Source organism: Tyto alba, unplaced genomic scaffold (genome assembly GCF_018691265.1).
Source record: "Tyto alba isolate M040663 unplaced genomic scaffold, T.alba_DEE_v4.0 Super-Scaffold_2, whole genome shotgun sequence".
Taxonomy (NCBI): domain Eukaryota; kingdom Metazoa; phylum Chordata; class Aves; order Strigiformes; family Tytonidae; genus Tyto; species Tyto alba.
Genome location: NW_024881282.1, coordinates 91,140,910 through 91,163,011, shown reverse-complemented (window position 1 = coordinate 91,163,011; position 22,102 = coordinate 91,140,910). Strand labels below are relative to the sequence as shown.

General features: G+C 56.6%; 5 protein-coding genes and 1 pseudogene across 10 annotated transcripts; all 6 read right to left on the bottom strand.

Moving 5' to 3' along the window:
* Positions 1–75: 75 nt before the first annotated feature.
* LOC122153410 (arylsulfatase A-like) lies at positions 76–4,616 on the bottom strand. 2 transcript variants are annotated; one of them, XM_042792321.1, is made up of 5 exons: positions 4,035–4,616; positions 3,533–3,657; positions 3,231–3,358; positions 2,709–2,811; positions 76–2,595 (listed from the first exon to the last, which is right to left on the bottom strand). In XM_042792321.1, the coding sequence occupies exons 1-5, from the start codon at positions 4,082–4,084 to the stop codon at positions 2,294–2,296; spliced, it is 708 nt and encodes a 235-aa protein (XP_042648255.1). In that variant the 5' UTR covers positions 4,085–4,616; the 3' UTR covers positions 76–2,293. The 2 variants fall into 2 exon arrangements, with proteins under 2 accessions (XP_042648255.1, XP_042648256.1); XM_042792322.1 differs by having other exon boundaries at positions 4,224–4,615.
* Positions 4,460–7,325, bottom strand: LOC122153402 (annotated as a pseudogene).
* A 95-nt stretch (positions 7,326–7,420) lies between these two features.
* LOC122153412 (arylsulfatase A-like) lies at positions 7,421–11,962 on the bottom strand. 2 transcript variants are annotated; one of them, XM_042792325.1, is made up of 5 exons: positions 11,381–11,962; positions 10,879–11,003; positions 10,577–10,704; positions 10,055–10,157; positions 7,421–9,941 (listed from the first exon to the last, which is right to left on the bottom strand). In XM_042792325.1, exons 1-5 carry the CDS (start codon positions 11,428–11,430, stop codon positions 9,640–9,642), a joined length of 708 nt encoding a protein of 235 aa, XP_042648259.1. In that variant the 5' UTR covers positions 11,431–11,962; the 3' UTR covers positions 7,421–9,639. The 2 variants fall into 2 exon arrangements, with proteins under 2 accessions (XP_042648259.1, XP_042648260.1); XM_042792326.1 differs by having other exon boundaries at positions 11,570–11,961.
* On the bottom strand, positions 11,806–14,670 carry LOC122153399 (acrosin-like). Of its 2 annotated transcripts, XM_042792302.1 has the most exons (5): positions 14,234–14,670; positions 13,721–13,921; positions 13,138–13,403; positions 12,712–12,857; positions 11,806–12,351 (listed from the first exon to the last, which is right to left on the bottom strand). In XM_042792302.1, the coding sequence occupies exons 1-5, from the start codon at positions 14,302–14,304 to the stop codon at positions 11,998–12,000; spliced, it is 1,038 nt and encodes a 345-aa protein (XP_042648236.1). In that variant the 5' UTR covers positions 14,305–14,670; the 3' UTR covers positions 11,806–11,997. The 2 variants fall into 2 exon arrangements, with proteins under 2 accessions (XP_042648236.1, XP_042648237.1); XM_042792303.1 differs by lacking the exon at positions 13,721–13,921.
* Positions 14,671–14,765: 95 nt separating this feature from the next.
* On the bottom strand, positions 14,766–19,110 carry LOC122153413 (arylsulfatase A-like). 2 transcript variants are annotated; one of them, XM_042792327.1, is made up of 5 exons: positions 18,724–19,110; positions 18,223–18,347; positions 17,921–18,048; positions 17,399–17,501; positions 14,766–17,285 (listed from the first exon to the last, which is right to left on the bottom strand). In XM_042792327.1, exons 1-5 carry the CDS (start codon positions 18,771–18,773, stop codon positions 16,984–16,986), a joined length of 708 nt encoding a protein of 235 aa, XP_042648261.1. In that variant the 5' UTR covers positions 18,774–19,110; the 3' UTR covers positions 14,766–16,983. The 2 variants fall into 2 exon arrangements, with proteins under 2 accessions (XP_042648261.1, XP_042648262.1); XM_042792328.1 differs by having other exon boundaries at positions 18,913–19,110.
* A 39-nt stretch (positions 19,111–19,149) lies between these two features.
* Positions 19,150–22,014, bottom strand: LOC122153392 (acrosin-like). 2 transcript variants are annotated; one of them, XM_042792286.1, is made up of 5 exons: positions 21,578–22,014; positions 21,065–21,265; positions 20,482–20,747; positions 20,056–20,201; positions 19,150–19,695 (listed from the first exon to the last, which is right to left on the bottom strand). In XM_042792286.1, the coding sequence occupies exons 1-5, from the start codon at positions 21,646–21,648 to the stop codon at positions 19,342–19,344; spliced, it is 1,038 nt and encodes a 345-aa protein (XP_042648220.1). In that variant the 5' UTR covers positions 21,649–22,014; the 3' UTR covers positions 19,150–19,341. The 2 variants fall into 2 exon arrangements, with proteins under 2 accessions (XP_042648220.1, XP_042648221.1); XM_042792287.1 differs by lacking the exon at positions 21,065–21,265.
* Positions 22,015–22,102: the final 88 nt, after the last annotated feature.

Sequence of the window (22,102 nt, the reverse complement as noted above, 5' to 3'; positions counted from 1 at the left end):
CATTCACTGCCACCCCGCTCTCTGCAGCCTTTTGCCACCAGGTCCTTCCCAAAAACAGACACCAGAGAACACAACTACCGCAGGCAGTATGCACAAGTTTGGGTGTTGTAGAGCCAATCTGGTTACAGCCGCTGCAGGCAAGCAGTGATGTGCAAGGCAAATAAGCCAAGCAGACCCAAGCAACGTCAACCTTCGTGCACACAGCACAGTGAAACGCAGATGCAGGACAGTCCACACTGGCTATGTCAGCCATAGCAACATCCACTGACAGGCTTCATGTCCTTGCTGTCTATGAGTTCTGTTGCTGCTCTGGGACAAGGTAGACAAGGGCAGTTGTGGCACCCGGTATGCGTGGCCAAGGTCTTGCAATGTCAAGCTCTAGAAAAGAAGGATGCTCCTGCTTTCATCCTCACTCTCCATTCAGCTCCACTCTCCACATGCCATTCTCCGTGACTTTGGTAAATCCTGTATCAGCCTAATCTCATCAGGCTCCCTTCCACAGCAGATGGTGGAGCCTTGCTCACCTGATGGAGCACAGGGCAGTCATGGGAGAAAAGCAGGAGCCAGCCACGTGCGCTGCCTTTGCTGAGTGGGGCTAGGTTCCTGGAGGTGGTAGCTTGAAGAACGGCAGCCTCAACGCTTGTGAAAAGTGCAGGAGCTTCCTGCTGCCGTCCTGGCTTGTGTGGATATATGTAAGGCACACAACTGAGTGCACAACCTGGTCCTTAGGATGGCAGGCCAGGCTCTGTCTGAAAATGGAATAGCTGCTATCAAGGCCCTACAGGCAGCAGGACTGGGCCTCAAACTGAACTCAAGGCTGATTTGTTTTTTGAAAATTGACCTGAAGGTGGTGCCCCATATCTGCTTAGAGCAGGCAGAAGAAGGCCTTAGAGAAGACTTGTCTTCTGTGGATACTCTGCTATTCCAGCACCAGATTTTGGACGTGGTTAAAGGAGAATTATGTGAGAGGTGGCCACACTTCACAGATACATGAAGGAATGGTTGGGGTCATTTTGGGGAGAGGAGTCTGGCAGGGACAGCAGTAGCCAGGAAACCACATCAGTAATGCCACAGAAGTCCAAGGTGATCTAACTAATGTCACCTGGGACACCAAATCTGTTCACAAGCCTAGCTAACCTGGGAGCAAGGGGGAAAAAACAATCACAGGTAGGTCCCTCATTTGGGAGGACACAAGGGTGGAGAAAGGGAGCACTCAAGGCAGGTGAGTGGGATATAAAAGCATGGAAAATGGAGAGAAAGGGGGATCAAGGAGCCAGTCACCCCTAAGCTGCTAGTTGGATTGCTTGTTTGGCTGAGCCTTGCACGTAACCACCACAACCCGTCCTACCTTCTTGTTGAGAGTGATTCCAAACCTTTCTCTGTGCGGCTCCGCTCTGTCCCCGGGGTGGGGTGGGCCCAGAGGCCTGGCTGCTAGCAATGGCAGGAGGGAACACAGGTCGGGGGACCCCCCAGTTGGAAACACCCAGTGTCTAGGGCCAGCGACTGGTGGGAGCGCTGTGTGCATGTGCAAGTCACTGGGAAACTTGGAGCTGGACTAGCTCACAAGCAAGAGGAGACAGACCCTTTCAGTCATGTGGATGGCATGTGGTTGCCGCCCACCTGATTGATCAGCCCCAAGATCCACAGACCTTACAAGAGGACCAATCCTGACAACCACTGGCCACATCTCCACCTCCTGGAGTCATGAAGGACTTGGAGGTACTTAAGCACACATACCCCAAGCTGCTTTCCACCTAGGCATGTCCATTCTGCACTAGCTGCACAAGGTCCTGCCTCTGAAGCTGCCAGGACCATCCATGCCATCCTCCTCTTGCTGTGTTCTTGGCCCCTGGCGAGTGATGGTGCTGCAGCTTCCAGCTCTGTTCTTACTCAGAGGTGCAGAGCATGTCTCCAGCTGAGCTGGGAGCTCTGAACACTGGGGCATGCCCTTTGCTTCACCTTGATTGTGGTTTGAAAGGAGTTGTTCTGGCTCTGGAGATGACGATGGACCATGATCCCACCCTGAACAAGTCAGGGTTTCTGTCAAGAGGCCTTAGCTTGGACATCCAACGCAGAGCATAGGATCCACTGACCTGCGCTCCTAGCAGGGTTGGTAATCTCCCCAACCCACAGTTGGCTACCCCAGCACTCTATTAGACAGAGGTGTCACTGAGCCAAAGCTGCAGGGTAGCTCTAAGGCTGAGCTTGGTTAGTTGGGGACAGAGGGGGTGTTTGGTGGGTCCTGGATAGCGTTCCAGTGTGGAACAACTGAAGGGGATGGAGCAGCAAGAAGCTAGGAGCAGTAGCAGCAGGAAGGCTTAGGAGTGCAGTTTGGTACGCAGCAGGGCTGCAGGGCGGGATCCCTGCCCTTCCTGATCTGGCTTTCTCCAAACCCCATTTGCTGCTCCAAAAGCACTTTCCGCAGTTTGATCTCCTTCAGGACTTGCAGAACCTCCGGCCCTGCGCCACTCTGCAGCAGATCATAGTTCTCAGCTGGGTCTGACTCCAAGTCAAAGAGCAGCGGGGGCAAGTGAGGGGTCAGCGGGGTCAGCCCGTGGCAGGCCTGGTCTGGGGTCGTATCGCTGTGAAAGGAACCTGCAAAAGAGACCCCCAGGCATAGCCCAGTTTCTTCTCTTTGAGGTTTGGACAGCAAAACCATATGGGACTTCACAAAGTCGACTGTGTAGATAAGAGGAGGCAGCACTAACCTTGTGTGAAGTAATGGGCCTTGTACTTCCCAAGCCTGACAGCAAAGGGGCCGTGCAGCGGATCAGGGGATGGCGGGTAGAAGAACATTGTCTGCCGAGGACTCTGCGGGAAGTAGCAGAACTAAGCTCACCTGTGCAGCCATGAGGCTGAAGAAAAGTCTGGAACATGACCAGGCAGAGACTCCAGGGAGTCACACAGGAGCCCTGATACTACAGCAAGAACATGGCCAGAGAGGGGGGAAGCTGACGAGCAGCAGCATCCTGTTTGTTCCCTACTCCAAGCTACTGGGGCTGTCCATCCACTGCGCCCATGGGGGTTTGGCCCAGCAATATGTTGCAGTTGTCAGAGCAGAGCAGCCTGGGGAAGCCGAGGAATTCCATGGCATGACCCAGGCCAGACAAAAGGTCCCAGCTCATGGATCTCCCCTGACCCCCAGCTGGTTGTACTCATCAGGCACACAGCTTCAGCCCCACACCCAGCTTTCATGCACAATGCCAGCTGAACCAGCCCGCAGGACTCACCTTCCCTGACCCAAACAGCACTGGACTCAGGTCATAGCCATCCAGGGCAACTTTGGGAAGAGCTGCTCCAGCCAGGGTAGCCAGTGTTGGCAGGATGTCCAGGGTGCTTGCCAGTTCATGTGTCACTCCTGTCACCCACCACAGCAAGGCACAAGAAAAGGTTCAAGCACCTGATCCCACTTCAATCCCGCCGTCCTCACCTCTCTCCAGTCCTCTGCTTGTTCCTGGGCAGCCAAGCTGCCATGACACCCTGCCTTGGCTGGCATCAGCATGCAAAAGGCACAAGCAGTGCCAAGTCTTACCTGGAGTGATATGGCCTGGCCAATAAGCCACTGCTGGTTCCCGCATGCCACCTTCGTATGTTGTGCCCTTCCCACACTTCAGAAGGCCAGAACTGCCTCCACGTGCCATCCGCAAGGTGGATGGGCTGCAAGAGAGAACCACCTACCCTCGGTTTCACAGGCTCACACTACCCCTTCCCTGATGCTGCCAGTGGGGCCATGACAAGTGAGACATGGTGCCAGCTAGTGACACCGCCATCCTTTTCAGCCTCATAAGGCAGGAGACACGGGGCAGGTAAAGAAGCCAAGGTGTGTGAGACTCTTAAGCAGGGCACCAGACCAATGCCACTCACACAAAGGGAACCGGGGTATATTTGGGCTGCTGCACGCTCCTGGACTGAACCCTGTGAAGTTTCTGCCCACAAGGGAAGGGCATTGCTGAATCACAGGAACAAGGACTGCACTGGGTCCTCTCCAGAGCAGCACCCACCTCTTGCCTTACTTCAGGTCACCGGGGTCTCACCTGGCAATGCCACACCACATCCCTTTTGTTCCAGACAACCAATGCCTCATTCCAGTTCCCCCATACCATGGCAGCCGAATCTTATGTCGGTAATTTCTCTTGTTATGCTCAGAATTATCCCGTGATATGTTCAGTTAGCTATGGTTTATGCCAGGCCCAGATCATCAGCTTGTGTGCCTTAATGCATACCCGAAAGTTTCTGCATGTCACGTCAATTTTTCCTCTTTTCTTTCTAGCCATGATATGCCAGTCTCCTCCATCCCATGGTGACTCTAAGCATCATCCTCTCTGACCAGGCAGAGTTTTGGCCCCTTTTGTGGCTCTTTCCCTTTGTGCCCCACTTGTCTGCCCGCAGCCGCATTGTGCAGGTGCCAGGCATGGAAGTCCCTGCCTTGCGCTGGAGACTGAATTGGCCTGAAGTATGGTTAGCTGTGAAAACTGGTGAGTTTATTTCAAGAACTGTGTCAACTTCAGCACTGGTGTGTGCTCGGAGGAGCGTGGGCAGGACGGAGCAGGCCTTTGACACTGAGGCTGCCTTTGGCTCAGCAGGCAGTGCCCCAGAAAGAAATGGTCGTGGTACGCTGCAAGCCTGCACTGGATCCTCTTCATCCTGTTGCTCAAGCCTTTTTTTCCTTTAGGAACAGCAGGAGCTCCTGCGCCCGAGAAAAGAATTCCACCAGCTTCCCAAGGGGAAAGGGGCAGGAGCTAAACTTGCCCGATTGTGTTGGTGTTGGCCTCTGATAAGGGGTTGAGGCAGTGAGAAAATGACTCCATGCCCCTGATGTTGGAGAAGCCCTTGCTGCTGAGCGAAATCCCATCTGTGTCAGGATCCAGTCGTAGAAGTGCTGAGTGGAGGTGTAGATTCCAGGCCGTTTTCGCTCTCGCACAGCCTTTCCCCCAGCTGGTCACTCCAACAAGCCAGAAGTAGTCAGCATTTTTATCTTTGCAGACGAGAGGACCACCGCTGTCACCCTGCAGCGGAGGAGAGAGGATGAAGGGGGTGTTAGGTGGCCACTGTCAGCACTAGGGCTGGCTGCTTCTCTCCCACAGCACCTGCCAGCGCTGTATTCACTGCACAGAAAGGCTCTGCAGCTGCTGGAGCCTACAGAAACTTTTCTAGGAAGAAGCCACAGGCCTGTAAGGCAGGGTGTGCTCTCTCTCCTCTCTGCACTGTGATGCTGGATGTGTGGAAGGGGGATGTTCCAGGATTGGGATCTGGGCCTACGGGCTGCCAGCAGCACCGGATGGGCTTTCTGGGCAGAGTCCCCGGCCTCTGAGACAGATGGGGCACTGGGCGAGAACCTGCAGAGAGGGAAGGGGAGGTGAGCCTACCTGGCAGGTGTCAATGCCGCCCTGCGGGTAGCCAGCACACAGGTTGTGGGTGTGGACGGCTCCTCTGTACCACTGGCTGCTGTTACAGAGGTTGACATCGATGAGGGGGACCCTGGCTTCCTGCAGGACAGCAGTTGATCCTCCAGCTGTGAGCACAGAAAGGAGGTAACACTCAGGAGGTTGTTGCCAGTTCTCCTTCCCTGCCTGGGTGAACCCCTTCCCTAGGGCTCGGCTTTGTGTCGTGAGAGGCACTGTACCGGTGTTTCCCTTCTGTCTGGCTTTGGGTAGTGGGCCAGGCCCATCTCTCTACAGGCATACGTCCCTACATGCCGACTCTGGCTTTTGCCTCTGCTGTGAGGAAGCCCAGCCCGCCTCCCCGGTGTGCCGAGCTTGCACTTGGGACACAAGGATTCTGCAGGAACTTACATTTTGCATGTGTGGAACCCCAGCCACTGACGTAGCAGTCTGTCAGCTCTGACACTTTCAGCCAGGCGTTGGGCACACAGGCAAGCTGTACATAGTAGCCACACTGTACAGGCTGGTCCAATTCCAGCAACGCAATGTCGTTCCTCTGCGAGATACTACTATAGCGTTGGTGAGCCACCAGCCGCCTAATACCGCGCACTTGGGACTCAGGGCCCAGCTGAGTCAAGTAGGTGGTCCCGACCACCACACGCCACGTCCTGATGTCCCTGGAAGGCAGATGGAGAGAGGGCTTAAAGGGAGCAGAGACATGTGCTGCAGCAGCCCAGCAGTTCCCTGCGTTCTGCTTCACAGGGGAGAGAGAAAAGCAGCGCTACAGAAGGTGCGACTGCCCTAGCATGCCTTCAGCTCGAGGCATGTCGAGCCGGAGGCTGCGAGGAAGCAGTGGCAGCAGCGCAGCCTCCTCCTGAACAGTCTCTCAGCCGGGCTCTGCAGTGCTGGAAACGGGATGGGAGTAGCAGGTGGTGCTGCGGACAGGGCACCTGTGAGTGCTGTGGGGATATCCCCGTTCCCTGGTCCTCCTTACCTGGCCTCGACGAAGCAGTGGGCTGCTGTGAGAACCCACTGTGGGCTGATGAGGGACCCTCCGCATATATGCCCCACACCTGCTAGCCAGGGATTCTGGATGCTGACGATCCAGGGCCAGGCCCCTGGGTGGGAGCTTGTGCCACCCACGACACGCGACATGCCGTAGTAAGAAGCCATGGGCCGGAGCCCGCAGGTCCCTCTGTAACCAGAAACTCGTTACCGTCCTGTTCGATGACTCGCTGCTGTTCAGGCTGAAGCTCAGCCATCCTCCCTCCCCACAGGTGTTGCACGGACAGCAGGGCCAGGGAAGCCCGTGCGGCGTGCGGACGTTGGCCCGTTCCTGCCTTAGCCCCGTAGACGAGCTGGGCCAGCAGCCTGAGTGCTGCAAGGAACCGAGGCTTCCACGTGGGGTTCGGGAAGCTGTGGTGTGGCCACGGGGGACAAGCAGGCACCCTCCAGTGAAGCCCACAAGGGTTGCCCCAGCTCCCTCCCAGAGCCTCGGGCCACTTACCCACAGTTGTCCCATGTGCCACGCGCAGGCCAGCACACGGCCAGCAGGACGAGGAGGGGGAGCAAGCGCATCGCTACCAGCAGCACGTGCGGGCTGTAGGAACCGAGGGCTCGTTGCCAGTGGCGCAGCAGCCGACACAGTGCCCGCAGCACTCACGTTGCCCGCGGTGCCCTCAGCAACAGGGCTGATGTCACAGAGTCACTGGTTCCGGGTGCTAGGCACGGTGGCCCCTTGGGGGGGGACGGGGACGGGGACGGGGGGGACGGGGCAGGTTCGAAGCAGGAGGGGAGGCAGAAGCCGGGATCGGACGCCCCCGGCAGACCCCCACCCACTGCTCTGCCTGCGGGATGAGGGTGTGTAGGCCCCGTGGCAGGCAGCAGCGCCTGGCTCCAAGCACTGCCTGCTCATGGCTAGCAGGAAAAAAACAAGTGTGGCATCACAGCCTCTTTGGGAAGTTCATTCACTGCCACCCCGCTCTCTGCAGCCTTTTGCCACCAGGTCCTTCCCAAAAACAGACACCAGAGAACACAACTACCGCAGGCAGTATGCACAAGTTTGGGTGTTGTAGAGCCAATCTGGTTACAGCCGCTGCAGGCAAGCAGTGATGTGCAAGGCAAATAAGCCAAGCAGACCCAAGCAACGTCAACCTTCGTGCACACAGCACAGTGAAACGCAGATGCAGGACAGTCCACACTGGCTACGTCAGCCATAGCAACATCCACTGACAGGCTTCATGTCCTTGCTGTCTATGAGTTCTGTTGCTGCTCTGGGACAAGGTAGACAAGGGCAGTTGTGGCACCCGGTATGCGTGGCCAAGGTCTTGCAATGTCAAGCTCTAGAAAAGAAGGATGCTCCTGCTTTCATCCTCACTCTCCATTCAGCTCCACTCTCCACATGCCATTCTCCGTGACTTTGGTAAATCCTGTATCAGCCTAATCTCATCAGGCTCCCTTCCACAGCAGATGGTGGAGCCTTGCTCACCTGATGGAGCACAGGGCAGTCATGGGAGAAAAGCAGGAGCCAGCCACGTGCGCTGCCTTTGCTGAGTGGGGCTAGGTTCCTGGAGGTGGTAGCTTGAAGAACGGCAGCCTCAACGCTTGTGAAAAGTGCAGGAGCTTCCTGCTGCCGTCCTGGCTTGTGTGGATATATGTAAGGCACACAACTGAGTGCACAACCTGGTCCTTAGGATGGCAGGCCAGGCTCTGTCTGAAAATGGAATAGCTGCTATCAAGGCCCTACAGGCAGCAGGACTGGGCCTCAAACTGAACTCAAGGCTGATTTGTTTTTTGAAAATTGACCTGAAGGTGGTGCCCCATATCTGCTTAGAGCAGGCAGAAGAAGGCCTTAGAGAAGACTTGTCTTCTGTGGATACTCTGCTATTCCAGCACCAGATTTTGGACGTGGTTAAAGGAGAATTATGTGAGAGGTGGCCACACTTCACAGATACATGAAGGAATGGTTGGGGTCATTTTGGGGAGAGGAGTCTGGCAGGGACAGCAGTAGCCAGGAAACCACATCAGTAATGCCACAGAAGTCCAAGGTGATCTAACTAATGTCACCTGGGACACCAAATCTGTTCACAAGCCTAGCTAACCTGGGAGCAAGGGGGAAAAAAACAATCACAGGTAGGTCCCTCATTTGGGAGGACACAAGGGTGGAGAAAGGGAGCACTCAAGGCAGGTGAGTGGGATATAAAAGCATGGAAAATGGAGAGAAAGGGGGATCAAGGAGCCAGTCACCCCTAAGCTGCTAGTTGGATTGCTTGTTTGGCTGAGCCTTGCACGTAACCACCACAACCCGTCCTACCTTCTTGTTGAGAGTGATTCCAAACCTTTCTCTGTGCGGCTCCGCTCTGTCCCCGGGGTGGGGTGGGCCCAGAGGCCTGGCTGCTAGCAATGGCAGGAGGGAACACAGGTCGGGGGACCCCCCAGTTGGAAACACCCAGTGTCTAGGGCCAGCGACTGGTGGGAGCGCTGTGTGCATGTGCAAGTCACTGGGAAACTTGGAGCTGGACTAGCTCACAAGCAAGAGGAGACAGACCCTTTCAGTCATGTGGATGGCATGTGGTTGCCGCCCACCTGATTGATCAGCCCCAAGATCCACAGACCTTACAAGAGGACCAATCCTGACAACCACTGGCCACATCTCCACCTCCTGGAGTCATGAAGGACTTGGAGGTACTTAAGCACACATACCCCAAGCTGCTTTCCACCTAGGCATGTCCATTCTGCACTAGCTGCACAAGGTCCTGCCTCTGAAGCTGCCAGGACCATCCATGCCATCCTCCTCTTGCTGTGTTCTTGGCCCCTGGCGAGTGATGGTGCTGCAGCTTCCAGCTCTGTTCTTACTCAGAGGTGCAGAGCATGTCTCCAGCTGAGCTGGGAGCTCTGAACACTGGGGCATGCCCTTTGCTTCACCTTGATTGTGGTTTGAAAGGAGTTGTTCTGGCTCTGGAGATGACGATGGACCATGATCCCACCCTGAACAAGTCAGGGTTTCTGTCAAGAGGCCTTAGCTTGGACATCCAACGCAGAGCATAGGATCCACTGACCTGCGCTCCTAGCAGGGTTGGTAATCTCCCCAACCCACAGTTGGCTACCCCAGCACTCTATTAGACAGAGGTGTCACTGAGCCAAAGCTGCAGGGTAGCTCTAAGGCTGAGCTTGGTTAGTTGGGGACAGAGGGGGTGTTTGGTGGGTCCTGGATAGCGTTCCAGTGTGGAACAACTGAAGGGGATGGAGCAGCAAGAAGCTAGGAGCAGTAGCAGCAGGAAGGCTTAGGAGTGCAGTTTGGTACGCAGCAGGGCTGCAGGGCGGGATCCCTGCCCTTCCTGATCTGGCTTTCTCCAAACCCCATTTGCTGCTCCAAAAGCACTTTCCGCAGTTTGATCTCCTTCAGGACTTGCAGAACCTCCGGCCCTGCGCCACTCTGCAGCAGATCATAGTTCTCAGCTGGGTCTGACTCCAAGTCAAAGAGCAGCGGGGGCAAGTGAGGGGTCAGCGGGGTCAGCCCGTGGCAGGCCTGGTCTGGGGTCGTATCGCTGTGAAAGGAACCTGCAAAAGAGACCCCCAGGCATAGCCCAGTTTCTTCTCTTTGAGGTTTGGACAGCAAAACCATATGGGACTTCACAAAGTCGACTGTGTAGATAAGAGGAGGCAGCACTAACCTTGTGTGAAGTAATGGGCCTTGTACTTCCCAAGCCTGACAGCAAAGGGGCCGTGCAGCGGATCAGGGGATGGCGGGTAGAAGAACATTGTCTGCCGAGGACTCTGCGGGAAGTAGCAGAACTAAGCTCACCTGTGCAGCCATGAGGCTGAAGAAAAGTCTGGAACATGACCAGGCAGAGACTCCAGGGAGTCACACAGGAGCCCTGATACTACAGCAAGAACATGGCCAGAGAGGGGGGAAGCTGACGAGCAGCAGCATCCTGTTTGTTCCCTACTCCAAGCTACTGGGGCTGTCCATCCACTGCGCCCATGGGGGTTTGGCCCAGCAATATGTTGCAGTTGTCAGAGCAGAGCAGCCTGGGGAAGCCGAGGAATTCCATGGCATGACCCAGGCCAGACAAAAGGTCCCAGCTCATGGATCTCCCCTGACCCCCAGCTGGTTGTACTCATCAGGCACACAGCTTCAGCCCCACACCCAGCTTTCATGCACAATGCCAGCTGAACCAGCCCGCAGGACTCACCTTCCCTGACCCAAACAGCACTGGACTCAGGTCATAGCCATCCAGGGCAACTTTGGGAAGAGCTGCTCCAGCCAGGGTAGCCAGTGTTGGCAGGATGTCCAGGGTGCTTGCCAGTTCATGTGTCACTCCTGTCACCCACCACAGCAAGGCACAAGAAAAGGTTCAAGCACCTGATCCCACTTCAATCCCGCCGTCCTCACCTCTCTCCAGTCCTCTGCTTGTTCCTGGGCAGCCAAGCTGCCATGACACCCTGCCTTGGCTGGCATCAGCATGCAAAAGGCACAAGCAGTGCCAAGTCTTACCTGGAGTGATATGGCCTGGCCAATAAGCCACTGCTGGTTCCCGCATGCCACCTTCGTATGTTGTGCCCTTCCCACACTTCAGAAGGCCAGAACTGCCTCCACGTGCCATCCGCAAGGTGGATGGGCTGCAAGAGAGAACCACCTACCCTCGGTTTCACAGGCTCACACTACCCCTTCCCTGATGCTGCCAGTGGGGCCATGACAAGTGAGACATGGTGCCAGCTAGTGACACCGCCATCCTTTTCAGCCTCATAAGGCAGGAGACACGGGGCAGGTAAAGAAGCCAAGGTGTGTGAGACTCTTAAGCAGGGCACCAGACCAATGCCACTCACACAAAGGGAACCGGGGTATATTTGGGCTGCTGCACGCTCCTGGACTGAACCCTGTGAAGTTTCTGCCCACAAGGGAAGGGCATTGCTGAATCACAGGAACAAGGACTGCACTGGGTCCTCTCCAGAGCAGCACCCACCTCTTGCCTTACTTCAGGTCACCGGGGTCTCACCTGGCAATGCCACACCACATCCCTTTTGTTCCAGACAACCAATGCCTCATTCCAGTTCCCCCATACCATGGCAGCCGAATCTTATGTCGGTAATTTCTCTTGTTATGCTCAGAATTATCCCGTGATATGTTCAGTTAGCTATGGTTTATGCCAGGCCCAGATCATCAGCTTGTGTGCCTTAATGCATACCCGAAAGTTTCTGCATGTCACGTCAATTTTTCCTCTTTTCTTTCTAGCCATGATATGCCAGTCTCCTCCATCCCATGGTGACTCTAAGCATCATCCTCTCTGACCAGGCAGAGTTTTGGCCCCTTTTGTGGCTCTTTCCCTTTGTGCCCCACTTGTCTGCCCGCAGCCGCATTGTGCAGGTGCCAGGCATGGAAGTCCCTGCCTTGCGCTGGAGACTGAATTGGCCTGAAGTATGGTTAGCTGTGAAAACTGGTGAGTTTATTTCAAGAACTGTGTCAACTTCAGCACTGGTGTGTGCTCGGAGGAGCGTGGGCAGGACGGAGCAGGCCTTTGACACTGAGGCTGCCTTTGGCTCAGCAGGCAGTGCCCCAGAAAGAAATGGTCGTGGTACGCTGCAAGCCTGCACTGGATCCTCTTCATCCTGTTGCTCAAGCCTTTTTTTCCTTTAGGAACAGCAGGAGCTCCTGCGCCCGAGAAAAGAATTCCACCAGCTTCCCAAGGGGAAAGGGGCAGGAGCTAAACTTGCCCGATTGTGTTGGTGTTGGCCTCTGATAAGGGGTTGAGGCAGTGAGAAAATGACTCCATGCCCCTGATGTTGGAGAAGCCCTTGCTGCTGAGCGAAATCCCATCTGTGTCAGGATCCAGTCGTAGAAGTGCTGAGTGGAGGTGTAGATTCCAGGCCGTTTCGCTCTCGCACAGCCTTTCCCCCAGCTGGTCACTCCAACAAGCCAGAAGTAGTCAGCATTTTTATCTTTGCAGACGAGAGGACCACCGCTGTCACCCTGCAGCGGAGGAGAGAGGATGAAGGGGGTGTTAGGTGGCCACTGTCAGCACTAGGGCTGGCTGCTTCTCTCCCACAGCACCTGCCAGCGCTGTATTCACTGCACAGAAAGGCTCTGCAGCTGCTGGAGCCTACAGAAACTTTTCTAGGAAGAAGCCACAGGCCTGTAAGGCAGGGTGTGCTCTCTCTCCTCTCTGCACTGTGATGCTGGATGTGTGGAAGGGGGATGTTCCAGGATTGGGATCTGGGCCTACGGGCTGCCAGCAGCACCGGATGGGCTTTCTGGGCAGAGTCCCCGGCCTCTGAGACAGATGGGGCACTGGGCGAGAACCTGCAGAGAGGGAAGGGGAGGTGAGCCTACCTGGCAGGTGTCAATGCCGCCCTGCGGGTAGCCAGCACACAGGTTGTGGGTGTGGACGGCTCCTCTGTACCACTGGCTGCTGTTACAGAGGTTGACATCGATGAGGGGGACCCTGGCTTCCTGCAGGACAGCAGTTGATCCTCCAGCTGTGAGCACAGAAAGGAGGTAACACTCAGGAGGTTGTTGCCAGTTCTCCTTCCCTGCCTGGGTGAACCCCTTCCCTAGGGCTCGGCTTTGTGTCGTGAGAGGCACTGTACCGGTGTTTCCCTTCTGTCTGGCTTTGGGTAGTGGGCCAGGCCCATCTCTCTACAGGCATACGTCCCTACATGCCGACTCTGGCTTTTGCCTCTGCTGTGAGGAAGCCCAGCCCGCCTCCCCGGTGTGCCGAGCTTGCACTTGGGACACAAGGATTCTGCAGGAACTTACATTTTGCATGTGTGGAACCCCAGCCACTGACGTAGCAGTCTGTCAGCTCTGACACTTTCAGCCAGGCGTTGGGCACACAGGCAAGCTGTACATAGTAGCCACACTGTACAGGCTGGTCCAATTCCAGCAACGCAATGTCGTTCCTCTGCGAGATACTACTATAGCGTTGGTGAGCCACCAGCCGCCTAATACCGCGCACTTGGGACTCAGGGCCCAGCTGAGTCAAGTAGGTGGTCCCGACCACCACACGCCACGTCCTGATGTCCCTGGAAGGCAGATGGAGAGAGGGCTTAAAGGGAGCAGAGACATGTGCTGCAGCAGCCCAGCAGTTCCCTGCGTTCTGCTTCACAGGGGAGAGAGAAAAGCAGCGCTACAGAAGGTGCGACTGCCCTAGCATGCCTTCAGCTCGAGGCATGTCGAGCCGGAGGCTGCGAGGAAGCAGTGGCAGCAGCGCAGCCTCCTCCTGAACAGTCTCTCAGCCGGGCTCTGCAGTGCTGGAAACGGGATGGGAGTAGCAGGTGGTGCTGCGGACAGGGCACCTGTGAGTGCTGTGGGGATATCCCCGTTCCCTGGTCCTCCTTACCTGGCCTCGACGAAGCAGTGGGCTGCTGTGAGAACCCACTGTGGGCTGATGAGGGACCCTCCGCATATATGCCCCACACCTGCTAGCCAGGGATTCTGGATGCTGACGATCCAGGGCCAGGCCCCTGGGTGGGAGCTTGTGCCACCCACGACACGCGACATGCCGTAGTAAGAAGCCATGGGCCGGAGCCCGCAGGTCCCTCTGTAACCAGAAACTCGTTACCGTCCTGTTCGATGACTCGCTGCTGTTCAGGCTGAAGCTCAGCCATCCTCCCTCCCCACAGGTGTTGCACGGACAGCAGGGCCAGGGAAGCCCGTGCGGCGTGCGGACGTTGGCCCGTTCCTGCCTTAGCCCCGTAGACGAGCTGGGCCAGCAGCCTGAGTGCTGCAAGGAACCGAGGCTTCCACGTGGGGTTCGGGAAGCTGTGGTGTGGCCACGGGGGACAAGCAGGCACCCTCCAGTGAAGCCCACAAGGGTTGCCCCAGCTCCCTCCCAGAGCCTCGGGCCACTTACCCACAGTTGTCCCATGTGCCACGCGCAGGCCAGCACACGGCCAGCAGGACGAGGAGGGGGAGCAAGCGCATCGCTACCAGCAGCACGTGCGGGCTGTAGGAACCGAGGGCTCGTTGCCAGTGGCGCAGCAGCCGACACAGTGCCCGCAGCACTCACGTTGCCCGCGGTGCCCTCAGCAACAGGGCTGATGTCACAGAGTCACTGGTTCCGGGTGCTAGGCACGGTGGCCCCTTGGGGGGGGACGGGGACGGGGACGGGGGGGACGGGGCAGGTTCGAAGCAGGAGGGGAGGCAGAAGCCGGGATCGGACGCCCCCGGCAGACCCCCACCCACTGCTCTGCCTGCGGGATGAGGGTGTGTAGGCCCCGTGGCAGGCAGCAGCGCCTGGCTCCAAGCACTGCCTGCTCATGGCTAGCAGGAAAAAAACAAGTGTGGCATCACAGCCTCTTTGGGAAGTTCATTCACTGCCACCCCGCTCTCTGCAGCCTTTTGCCACCAGGTCCTTCCCAAAAACAGACACCAGAGAACACAACTACCGCAGGCAGTATGCACAAGTTTGGGTGTTGTAGAGCCAATCTGGTTACAGCCGCTGCAGGCAAGCAGTGATGTGCAAGGCAAATAAGCCAAGCAGACCCAAGCAACGTCAACCTTCGTGCACACAGCACAGTGAAACGCAGATGCAGGACAGTCCACACTGGCTATGTCAGCCATAGCAACATCCACTGACAGGCTTCATGTCCTTGCTGTCTATGAGTTCTGTTGCTGCTCTGGGACAAGGTAGACAAGGGCAGTTGTGGCACCCGGTATGCGTGGCCAAGGTCTTGCAATGTCAAGCTCTAGAAAAGAAGGATGCTCCTGCTTTCATCCTCACTCTCCATTCAGCTCCACTCTCCACATGCCATTCTCCGTGACTTTGGTAAATCCTGTATCAGCCTAATCTCATCAGGCTCCCTTCCACAGCAGATGGTGGAGCCTTGCTCACCTGATGGAGCACAGGGCAGTCATGGGAGAAAAGCAGGAGCCAGCCACGTGCGCTGCCTTTGCTGAGTGGGGCTAGGTTCCTGGAGGTGGTAGCTTGAAGAACGGCAGCCTCAACGCTTGTGAAAAGTGCAGGAGCTTCCTGCTGCCGTCCTGGCTTGTGTGGATATATGTAAGGCACACAACTGAGTGCACAACCTGGTCCTTAGGATGGCAGGCCAGGCTCTGTCTGAAAATGGAATAGCTGCTATCAAGGCCCTACAGGCAGCAGGACTGGGCCTCAAACTGAACTCAAGGCTGATTTGTTTTTTGAAAATTGACCTGAAGGTGGTGCCCCATATCTGCTTAGAGCAGGCAGAAGAAGGCCTTAGAGAAGACTTGTCTTCTGTGGATACTCTGCTATTCCAGCACCAGATTTTGGACGTGGTTAAAGGAGAATTATGTGAGAGGTGGCCACACTTCACAGATACATGAAGGAATGGTTGGGGTCATTTTGGGGAGAGGAGTCTGGCAGGGACAGCAGTAGCCAGGAAACCACATCAGTAATGCCACAGAAGTCCAAGGTGATCTAACTAATGTCACCTGGGACACCAAATCTGTTCACAAGCCTAGCTAACCTGGGAGCAAGGGGGAAAAAACAATCACAGGTAGGTCCCTCATTTGGGAGGACACAAGGGTGGAGAAAGGGAGCACTCAAGGCAGGTGAGTGGGATATAAAAGCATGGAAAATGGAGAGAAAGGGGGATCAAGGAGCCAGTCACCCCTAAGCTGCTAGTTGGATTGCTTGTTTGGCTGAGCCTTGCACGTAACCACCACAACCCGTCCTACCTTCTTGTTGAGAGTGATTCCAAACCTTTCTCTGTGCGGCTCCGCTCTGTCCCCGGGGTGGGGTGGGCCCAGAGGCCTGGCTGCTAGCAATGGCAGGAGGGAACACAGGTCGGGGGACCCCCCAGTTGGAAACACCCAGTGTCTAGGGCCAGCGACTGGTGGGAGCGCTGTGTGCATGTGCAAGTCACTGGGAAACTTGGAGCTGGACTAGCTCACAAGCAAGAGGAGACAGACCCTTTCAGTCATGTGGATGGCATGTGGTTGCCGCCCACCTGATTGATCAGCCCCAAGATCCACAGACCTTACAAGAGGACCAATCCTGACAACCACTGGCCACATCTCCACCTCCTGGAGTCATGAAGGACTTGGAGGTACTTAAGCACACATACCCCAAGCTGCTTTCCACCTAGGCATGTCCATTCTGCACTAGCTGCACAAGGTCCTGCCTCTGAAGCTGCCAGGACCATCCATGCCATCCTCCTCTTGCTGTGTTCTTGGCCCCTGGCGAGTGATGGTGCTGCAGCTTCCAGCTCTGTTCTTACTCAGAGGTGCAGAGCATGTCTCCAGCTGAGCTGGGAGCTCTGAACACTGGGGCATGCCCTTTGCTTCACCTTGATTGTGGTTTGAAAGGAGTTGTTCTGGCTCTGGAGATGACGATGGACCATGATCCCACCCTGAACAAGTCAGGGTTTCTGTCAAGAGGCCTTAGCTTGGACATCCAACGCAGAGCATAGGATCCACTGACCTGCGCTCCTAGCAGGGTTGGTAATCTCCCCAACCCACAGTTGGCTACCCCAGCACTCTATTAGACAGAGGTGTCACTGAGCCAAAGCTGCAGGGTAGCTCTAAGGCTGAGCTTGGTTAGTTGGGGACAGAGGGGGTGTTTGGTGGGTCCTGGATAGCGTTCCAGTGTGGAACAACTGAAGGGGATGGAGCAGCAAGAAGCTAGGAGCAGTAGCAGCAGGAAGGCTTAGGAGTGCAGTTTGGTACGCAGCAGGGCTGCAGGGCGGGATCCCTGCCCTTCCTGATCTGGCTTTCTCCAAACCCCATTTGCTGCTCCAAAAGCACTTTCCGCAGTTTGATCTCCTTCAGGACTTGCAGAACCTCCGGCCCTGCGCCACTCTGCAGCAGATCATAGTTCTCAGCTGGGTCTGACTCCAAGTCAAAGAGCAGCGGGGGCAAGTGAGGGGTCAGCGGGGTCAGCCCGTGGCAGGCCTGGTCTGGGGTCGTATCGCTGTGAAAGGAACCTGCAAAAGAGACCCCCAGGCATAGCCCAGTTTCTTCTCTTTGAGGTTTGGACAGCAAAACCATATGGGACTTCACAAAGTCGACTGTGTAGATAAGAGGAGGCAGCACTAACCTTGTGTGAAGTAATGGGCCTTGTACTTCCCAAGCCTGACAGCAAAGGGGCCGTGCAGCGGATCAGGGGATGGCGGGTAGAAGAACATTGTCTGCCGAGGACTCTGCGGGAAGTAGCAGAACTAAGCTCACCTGTGCAGCCATGAGGCTGAAGAAAAGTCTGGAACATGACCAGGCAGAGACTCCAGGGAGTCACACAGGAGCCCTGATACTACAGCAAGAACATGGCCAGAGAGGGGGGAAGCTGACGAGCAGCAGCATCCTGTTTGTTCCCTACTCCAAGCTACTGGGGCTGTCCATCCACTGCGCCCATGGGGGTTTGGCCCAGCAATATGTTGCAGTTGTCAGAGCAGAGCAGCCTGGGGAAGCCGAGGAATTCCATGGCATGACCCAGGCCAGACAAAAGGTCCCAGCTCATGGATCTCCCCTGACCCCCAGCTGGTTGTACTCATCAGGCACACAGCTTCAGCCCCACACCCAGCTTTCATGCACAATGCCAGCTGAACCAGCCCGCAGGACTCACCTTCCCTGACCCAAACAGCACTGGACTCAGGTCATAGCCATCCAGGGCAACTTTGGGAAGAGCTGCTCCAGCCAGGGTAGCCAGTGTTGGCAGGATGTCCAGGGTGCTTGCCAGTTCATGTGTCACTCCTGTCACCCACCACAGCAAGGCACAAGAAAAGGTTCAAGCACCTGATCCCACTTCAATCCCGCCGTCCTCACCTCTCTCCAGTCCTCTGCTTGTTCCTGGGCAGCCAAGCTGCCATGACACCCTGCCTTGGCTGGCATCAGCATGCAAAAGGCACAAGCAGTGCCAAGTCTTACCTGGAGTGATATGGCCTGGCCAATAAGCCACTGCTGGTTCCCGCATGCCACCTTCGTATGTTGTGCCCTTCCCACACTTCAGAAGGCCAGAACTGCCTCCACGTGCCATCCGCAAGGTGGATGGGCTGCAAGAGAGAACCACCTACCCTCGGTTTCACAGGCTCACACTACCCCTTCCCTGATGCTGCCAATGGGGCCATGACAAGTGAGACATGGTGCCAGCTAGTGACACCGCCATCCTTTTCAGCCTCATAAGGCAGGAGACACGGGGCAGGTAAAGAAGCCAAGGTGTGTGAGACTCTTAAGCAGGGCACCAGACCAATGCCACTCACACAAAGGGAACCGGGGTATATTTGGGCTGCTGCACGCTCCTGGACTGAACCCTGTGAAGTTTCTGCCCACAAGGAAGGGCATTGCTGAATCACAGGAACAAGGACTGCACTGGGTCCTCTCCAGAGCAGCACCCACCTCTTGCCTTACTTCAGGTCACCGGGGTCTCACCTGGCAATGCCACACCACATCCCTTTTGTTCCAGACAACCAATGCCTCATTCCAGTTCCCCCATACCATGGCAGCCGAATCTTATGTCGGTAATTTCTCTTGTTATGCTCAGAATTATCCCGTGATATGTTCAGTTAGCTATGGTTTATGCCAGGCCCAGATCATCAGCTTGTGTGCCTTAATGCATACCCGAAAGTTTCTGCATGTCACGTCAATTTTTCCTCTTTTCTTTCTAGCCATGATATGCCAGTCTCCTCCATCCCATGGTGACTCTAAGCATCATCCTCTCTGACCAGGCAGAGTTTTGGCCCCTTTTGTGGCTCTTTCCCTTTGTGCCCCACTTGTCTGCCCGCAGCCGCATTGTGCAGGTGCCAGGCATGGAAGTCCCTGCCTTGCAGCTGGAGACTGAATTGGCCTGAAGTATGGTTAGCTGTGAAAACTGGTGAGTTTATTTCAAGAACTGTGTCAACTTCAGCACTGGTGTGTGCTCGGAGGAGCGTGGGCAGGACGGAGCAGGCCTTTGACACTGAGGCTGCCTTTGGCTCAGCAGGCAGTGCCCCAGAAAGAAATGGTCGTGGTACGCTGCAAGCCTGCACTGGATCCTCTTCATCCTGTTGCTCAAGCCTTTTTTTCCTTTAGGAACAGCAGGAGCTCCTGCGCCCGAGAAAAGAATTCCACCAGCTTCCCAAGGGGAAAGGGGCAGGAGCTAAACTTGCCCGATTGTGTTGGTGTTGGCCTCTGATAAGGGGTTGAGGCAGTGAGAAAATGACTCCATGCCCCTGATGTTGGAGAAGCCCTTGCTGCTGAGCGAAATCCCATCTGTGTCAGGATCCAGTCGTAGAAGTGCTGAGTGGAGGTGTAGATTCCAGGCCGTTTCGCTCTCGCACAGCCTTTCCCCCAGCTGGTCACTCCAACAAGCCAGAAGTAGTCAGCATTTTTATCTTTGCAGACGAGAGGACCACCGCTGTCACCCTGCAGCGGAGGAGAGAGGATGAAGGGGGTGTTAGGTGGCCACTGTCAGCACTAGGGCTGGCTGCTTCTCTCCCACAGCACCTGCCAGCGCTGTATTCACTGCACAGAAAGGCTCTGCAGCTGCTGGAGCCTACAGAAACTTTTCTAGGAAGAAGCCACAGGCCTGTAAGGCAGGGTGTGCTCTCTCTCCTCTCTGCACTGTGATGCTGGATGTGTGGAAGGGGGATGTTCCAGGATTGGGATCTGGGCCTACGGGCTGCCAGCAGCACCGGATGGGCTTTCTGGGCAGAGTCCCCGGCCTCTGAGACAGATGGGGCACTGGGCGAGAACCTGCAGAGAGGGAAGGGGAGGTGAGCCTACCTGGCAGGTGTCAATGCCGCCCTGCGGGTAGCCAGCACACAGGTTGTGGGTGTGGACGGCTCCTCTGTACCACTGGCTGCTGTTACAGAGGTTGACATCGATGAGGGGGACCCTGGCTTCCTGCAGGACAGCAGTTGATCCTCCAGCTGTGAGCACAGAAAGGAGGTAACACTCAGGAGGTTGTTGCCAGTTCTCCTTCCCTGCCTGGGTGAACCCCTTCCCTAGGGCTCGGCTTTGTGTCGTGAGAGGCACTGTACCGGTGTTTCCCTTCTGTCTGGCTTTGGGTAGTGGGCCAGGCCCATCTCTCTACAGGCATACGTCCCTACATGCCGACTCTGGCTTTTGCCTCTGCTGTGAGGAAGCCCAGCCCGCCTCCCCGGTGTGCCGAGCTTGCACTTGGGACACAAGGATTCTGCAGGAACTTACATTTTGCATGTGTGGAACCCCAGCCACTGACGTAGCAGTCTGTCAGCTCTGACACTTTCAGCCAGGCGTTGGGCACACAGGCAAGCTGTACATAGTAGCCACACTGTACAGGCTGGTCCAATTCCAGCAACGCAATGTCGTTCCTCTGCGAGATACTACTATAGCGTTGGTGAGCCACCAGCCGCCTAATACCGCGCACTTGGGACTCAGGGCCCAGCTGAGTCAAGTAGGTGGTCCCGACCACCACACGCCACGTCCTGATGTCCCTGGAAGGCAGATGGAGAGAGGGCTTAAAGGGAGCAGAGACATGTGCTGCAGCAGCCCAGCAGTTCCCTGCGTTCTGCTTCACAGGGGAGAGAGAAAAGCAGCGCTACAGAAGGTGCGACTGCCCTAGCATGCCTTCAGCTCGAGGCATGTCGAGCCGGAGGCTGCGAGGAAGCAGTGGCAGCAGCGCAGCCTCCTCCTGAACAGTCTCTCAGCCGGGCTCTGCAGTGCTGGAAACGGGATGGGAGTAGCAGGTGGTGCTGCGGACAGGGCACCTGTGAGTGCTGTGGGGATATCCCCGTTCCCTGGTCCTCCTTACCTGGCCTCGACGAAGCAGTGGGCTGCTGTGAGAACCCACTGTGGGCTGATGAGGGACCCTCCGCATATATGCCCCACACCTGCTAGCCAGGGATTCTGGATGCTGACGATCCAGGGCCAGGCCCCTGGGTGGGAGCTTGTGCCACCCACGACACGCGACATGCCGTAGTAAGAAGCCATGGGCCGGAGCCCGCAGGTCCCTCTGTAACCAGAAACTCGTTACCGTCCTGTTCGATGACTCGCTGCTGTTCAGGCTGAAGCTCAGCCATCCTCCCTCCCCACAGGTGTTGCACGGACAGCAGGGCCAGGGAAGCCCGTGCGGCGTGCGGACGTTGGCCCGTTCCTGCCTTAGCCCCGTAGACGAGCTGGGCCAGCAGCCTGAGTGCTGCAAGGAACCGAGGCTTCCACGTGGGGTTCGGGAAGCTGTGGTGTGGCCACGGGGGACAAGCAGGCACCCTCCAGTGAAGCCCACAAGGGTTGCCCCAGCTCCCTCCCAGAGCCTCGGGCCACTTACCCACAGTTGTCCCATGTGCCACGCGCAGGCCAGCACACGGCCAGCAGGACGAGGAGGGGGAGCAAGCGCATCGCTACCAGCAGCACGTGCGGGCTGTAGGAACCGAGGGCTCGTTGCCAGTGGCGCAGCAGCCGACACAGTGCCCGCAGCACTCACGTTGCCCGCGGTGCCCTCAGCAACAGGGCTGATGTCACAGAGTCACTGGTTCCGGGTGCTAGGCACGGTGGCCCCTTGGGGGGGGACGGGGACGGGGACGGGGGGGACGGGGCAGGTTCGAAGCAGGAGGGGAGGCAGAAGCCGGGATCGGACGCCCCCGGCAGACCCCCACCCACTGCTCTGCCTGCGGGATGAGGGTGTGTAGGCCCCGTGGCAGGCAGCAGCGCCTGGCTCCAAGCACTGCCTGCTCATGGCTAGCAGGAAAAAAACAAGTGTGGCATCACAGCCTCTTTGGGAAGTTCATTCACTGCCACCCCGCTCTCTGCAGCCTTTTGCCACCAGGTCCTTCCCAAAAACAGACACCAGAGA

Bases quoted from the DNA above. Each gene is read 5' to 3' on its own strand.
- LOC122153410 (XM_042792321.1), bottom strand. From the start codon at position 4,084: ATGAGGCATTGGTTGTCTGGAACAAAAGGGATGTGGTGTGGCATTGCC. The intron at 3,658-4,034 runs GTGAGACCCCGG...TCTCTCTTGCAG, and splicing joins ATGTGGTGTGGCATTGCCAG to CCCATCCACCTTGCGGATGG. The intron at 2,812-3,230 runs GTGAGTCCTGCG...TACTTCCCGCAG, and splicing joins TGCTGTTTGGGTCAGGGAAG to AGTCCTCGGCAGACAATGTT.
- LOC122153392 (XM_042792286.1), bottom strand. From the start codon at position 21,648: ATGCGCTTGCTCCCCCTCCTCGTCCTGCTGGCCGTGTGCTGGCCTGCG. The intron at 21,266-21,577 runs GTAAGTGGCCCG...TTCTGGTTACAG, and splicing joins GGCACATGGGACAACTGTGG to AGGGACCTGCGGGCTCCGGC. The intron at 20,202-20,481 runs GTAAGTTCCTGC...CTGTGCTCACAG, and splicing joins GGGTTCCACACATGCAAAAT to CTGGAGGATCAACTGCTGTC.
- LOC122153412 (XM_042792325.1), bottom strand. From the start codon at position 11,430: ATGAGGCATTGGTTGTCTGGAACAAAAGGGATGTGGTGTGGCATTGCC. The intron at 10,158-10,576 runs GTGAGTCCTGCG...TACTTCCCGCAG, and splicing joins TGCTGTTTGGGTCAGGGAAG to AGTCCTCGGCAGACAATGTT. The intron at 9,942-10,054 runs GTTAGTGCTGCC...TCTCTTTTGCAG, and splicing joins GGCCCATTACTTCACACAAG to GTTCCTTTCACAGCGATACG.
- LOC122153399 (XM_042792302.1), bottom strand. From the start codon at position 14,304: ATGCGCTTGCTCCCCCTCCTCGTCCTGCTGGCCGTGTGCTGGCCTGCG. The intron at 13,922-14,233 runs GTAAGTGGCCCG...TTCTGGTTACAG, and splicing joins GGCACATGGGACAACTGTGG to AGGGACCTGCGGGCTCCGGC. The intron at 12,352-12,711 runs GTAGGCTCACCT...CCTCCGCTGCAG, and splicing joins GCGGCATTGACACCTGCCAG to GGTGACAGCGGTGGTCCTCT.
- LOC122153413 (XM_042792327.1), bottom strand. From the start codon at position 18,773: ATGAGGCATTGGTTGTCTGGAACAAAAGGGATGTGGTGTGGCATTGCC. The intron at 18,348-18,723 runs GTGAGACCCCGG...TCTCTCTTGCAG, and splicing joins ATGTGGTGTGGCATTGCCAG to CCCATCCACCTTGCGGATGG. The intron at 17,286-17,398 runs GTTAGTGCTGCC...TCTCTTTTGCAG, and splicing joins GGCCCATTACTTCACACAAG to GTTCCTTTCACAGCGATACG.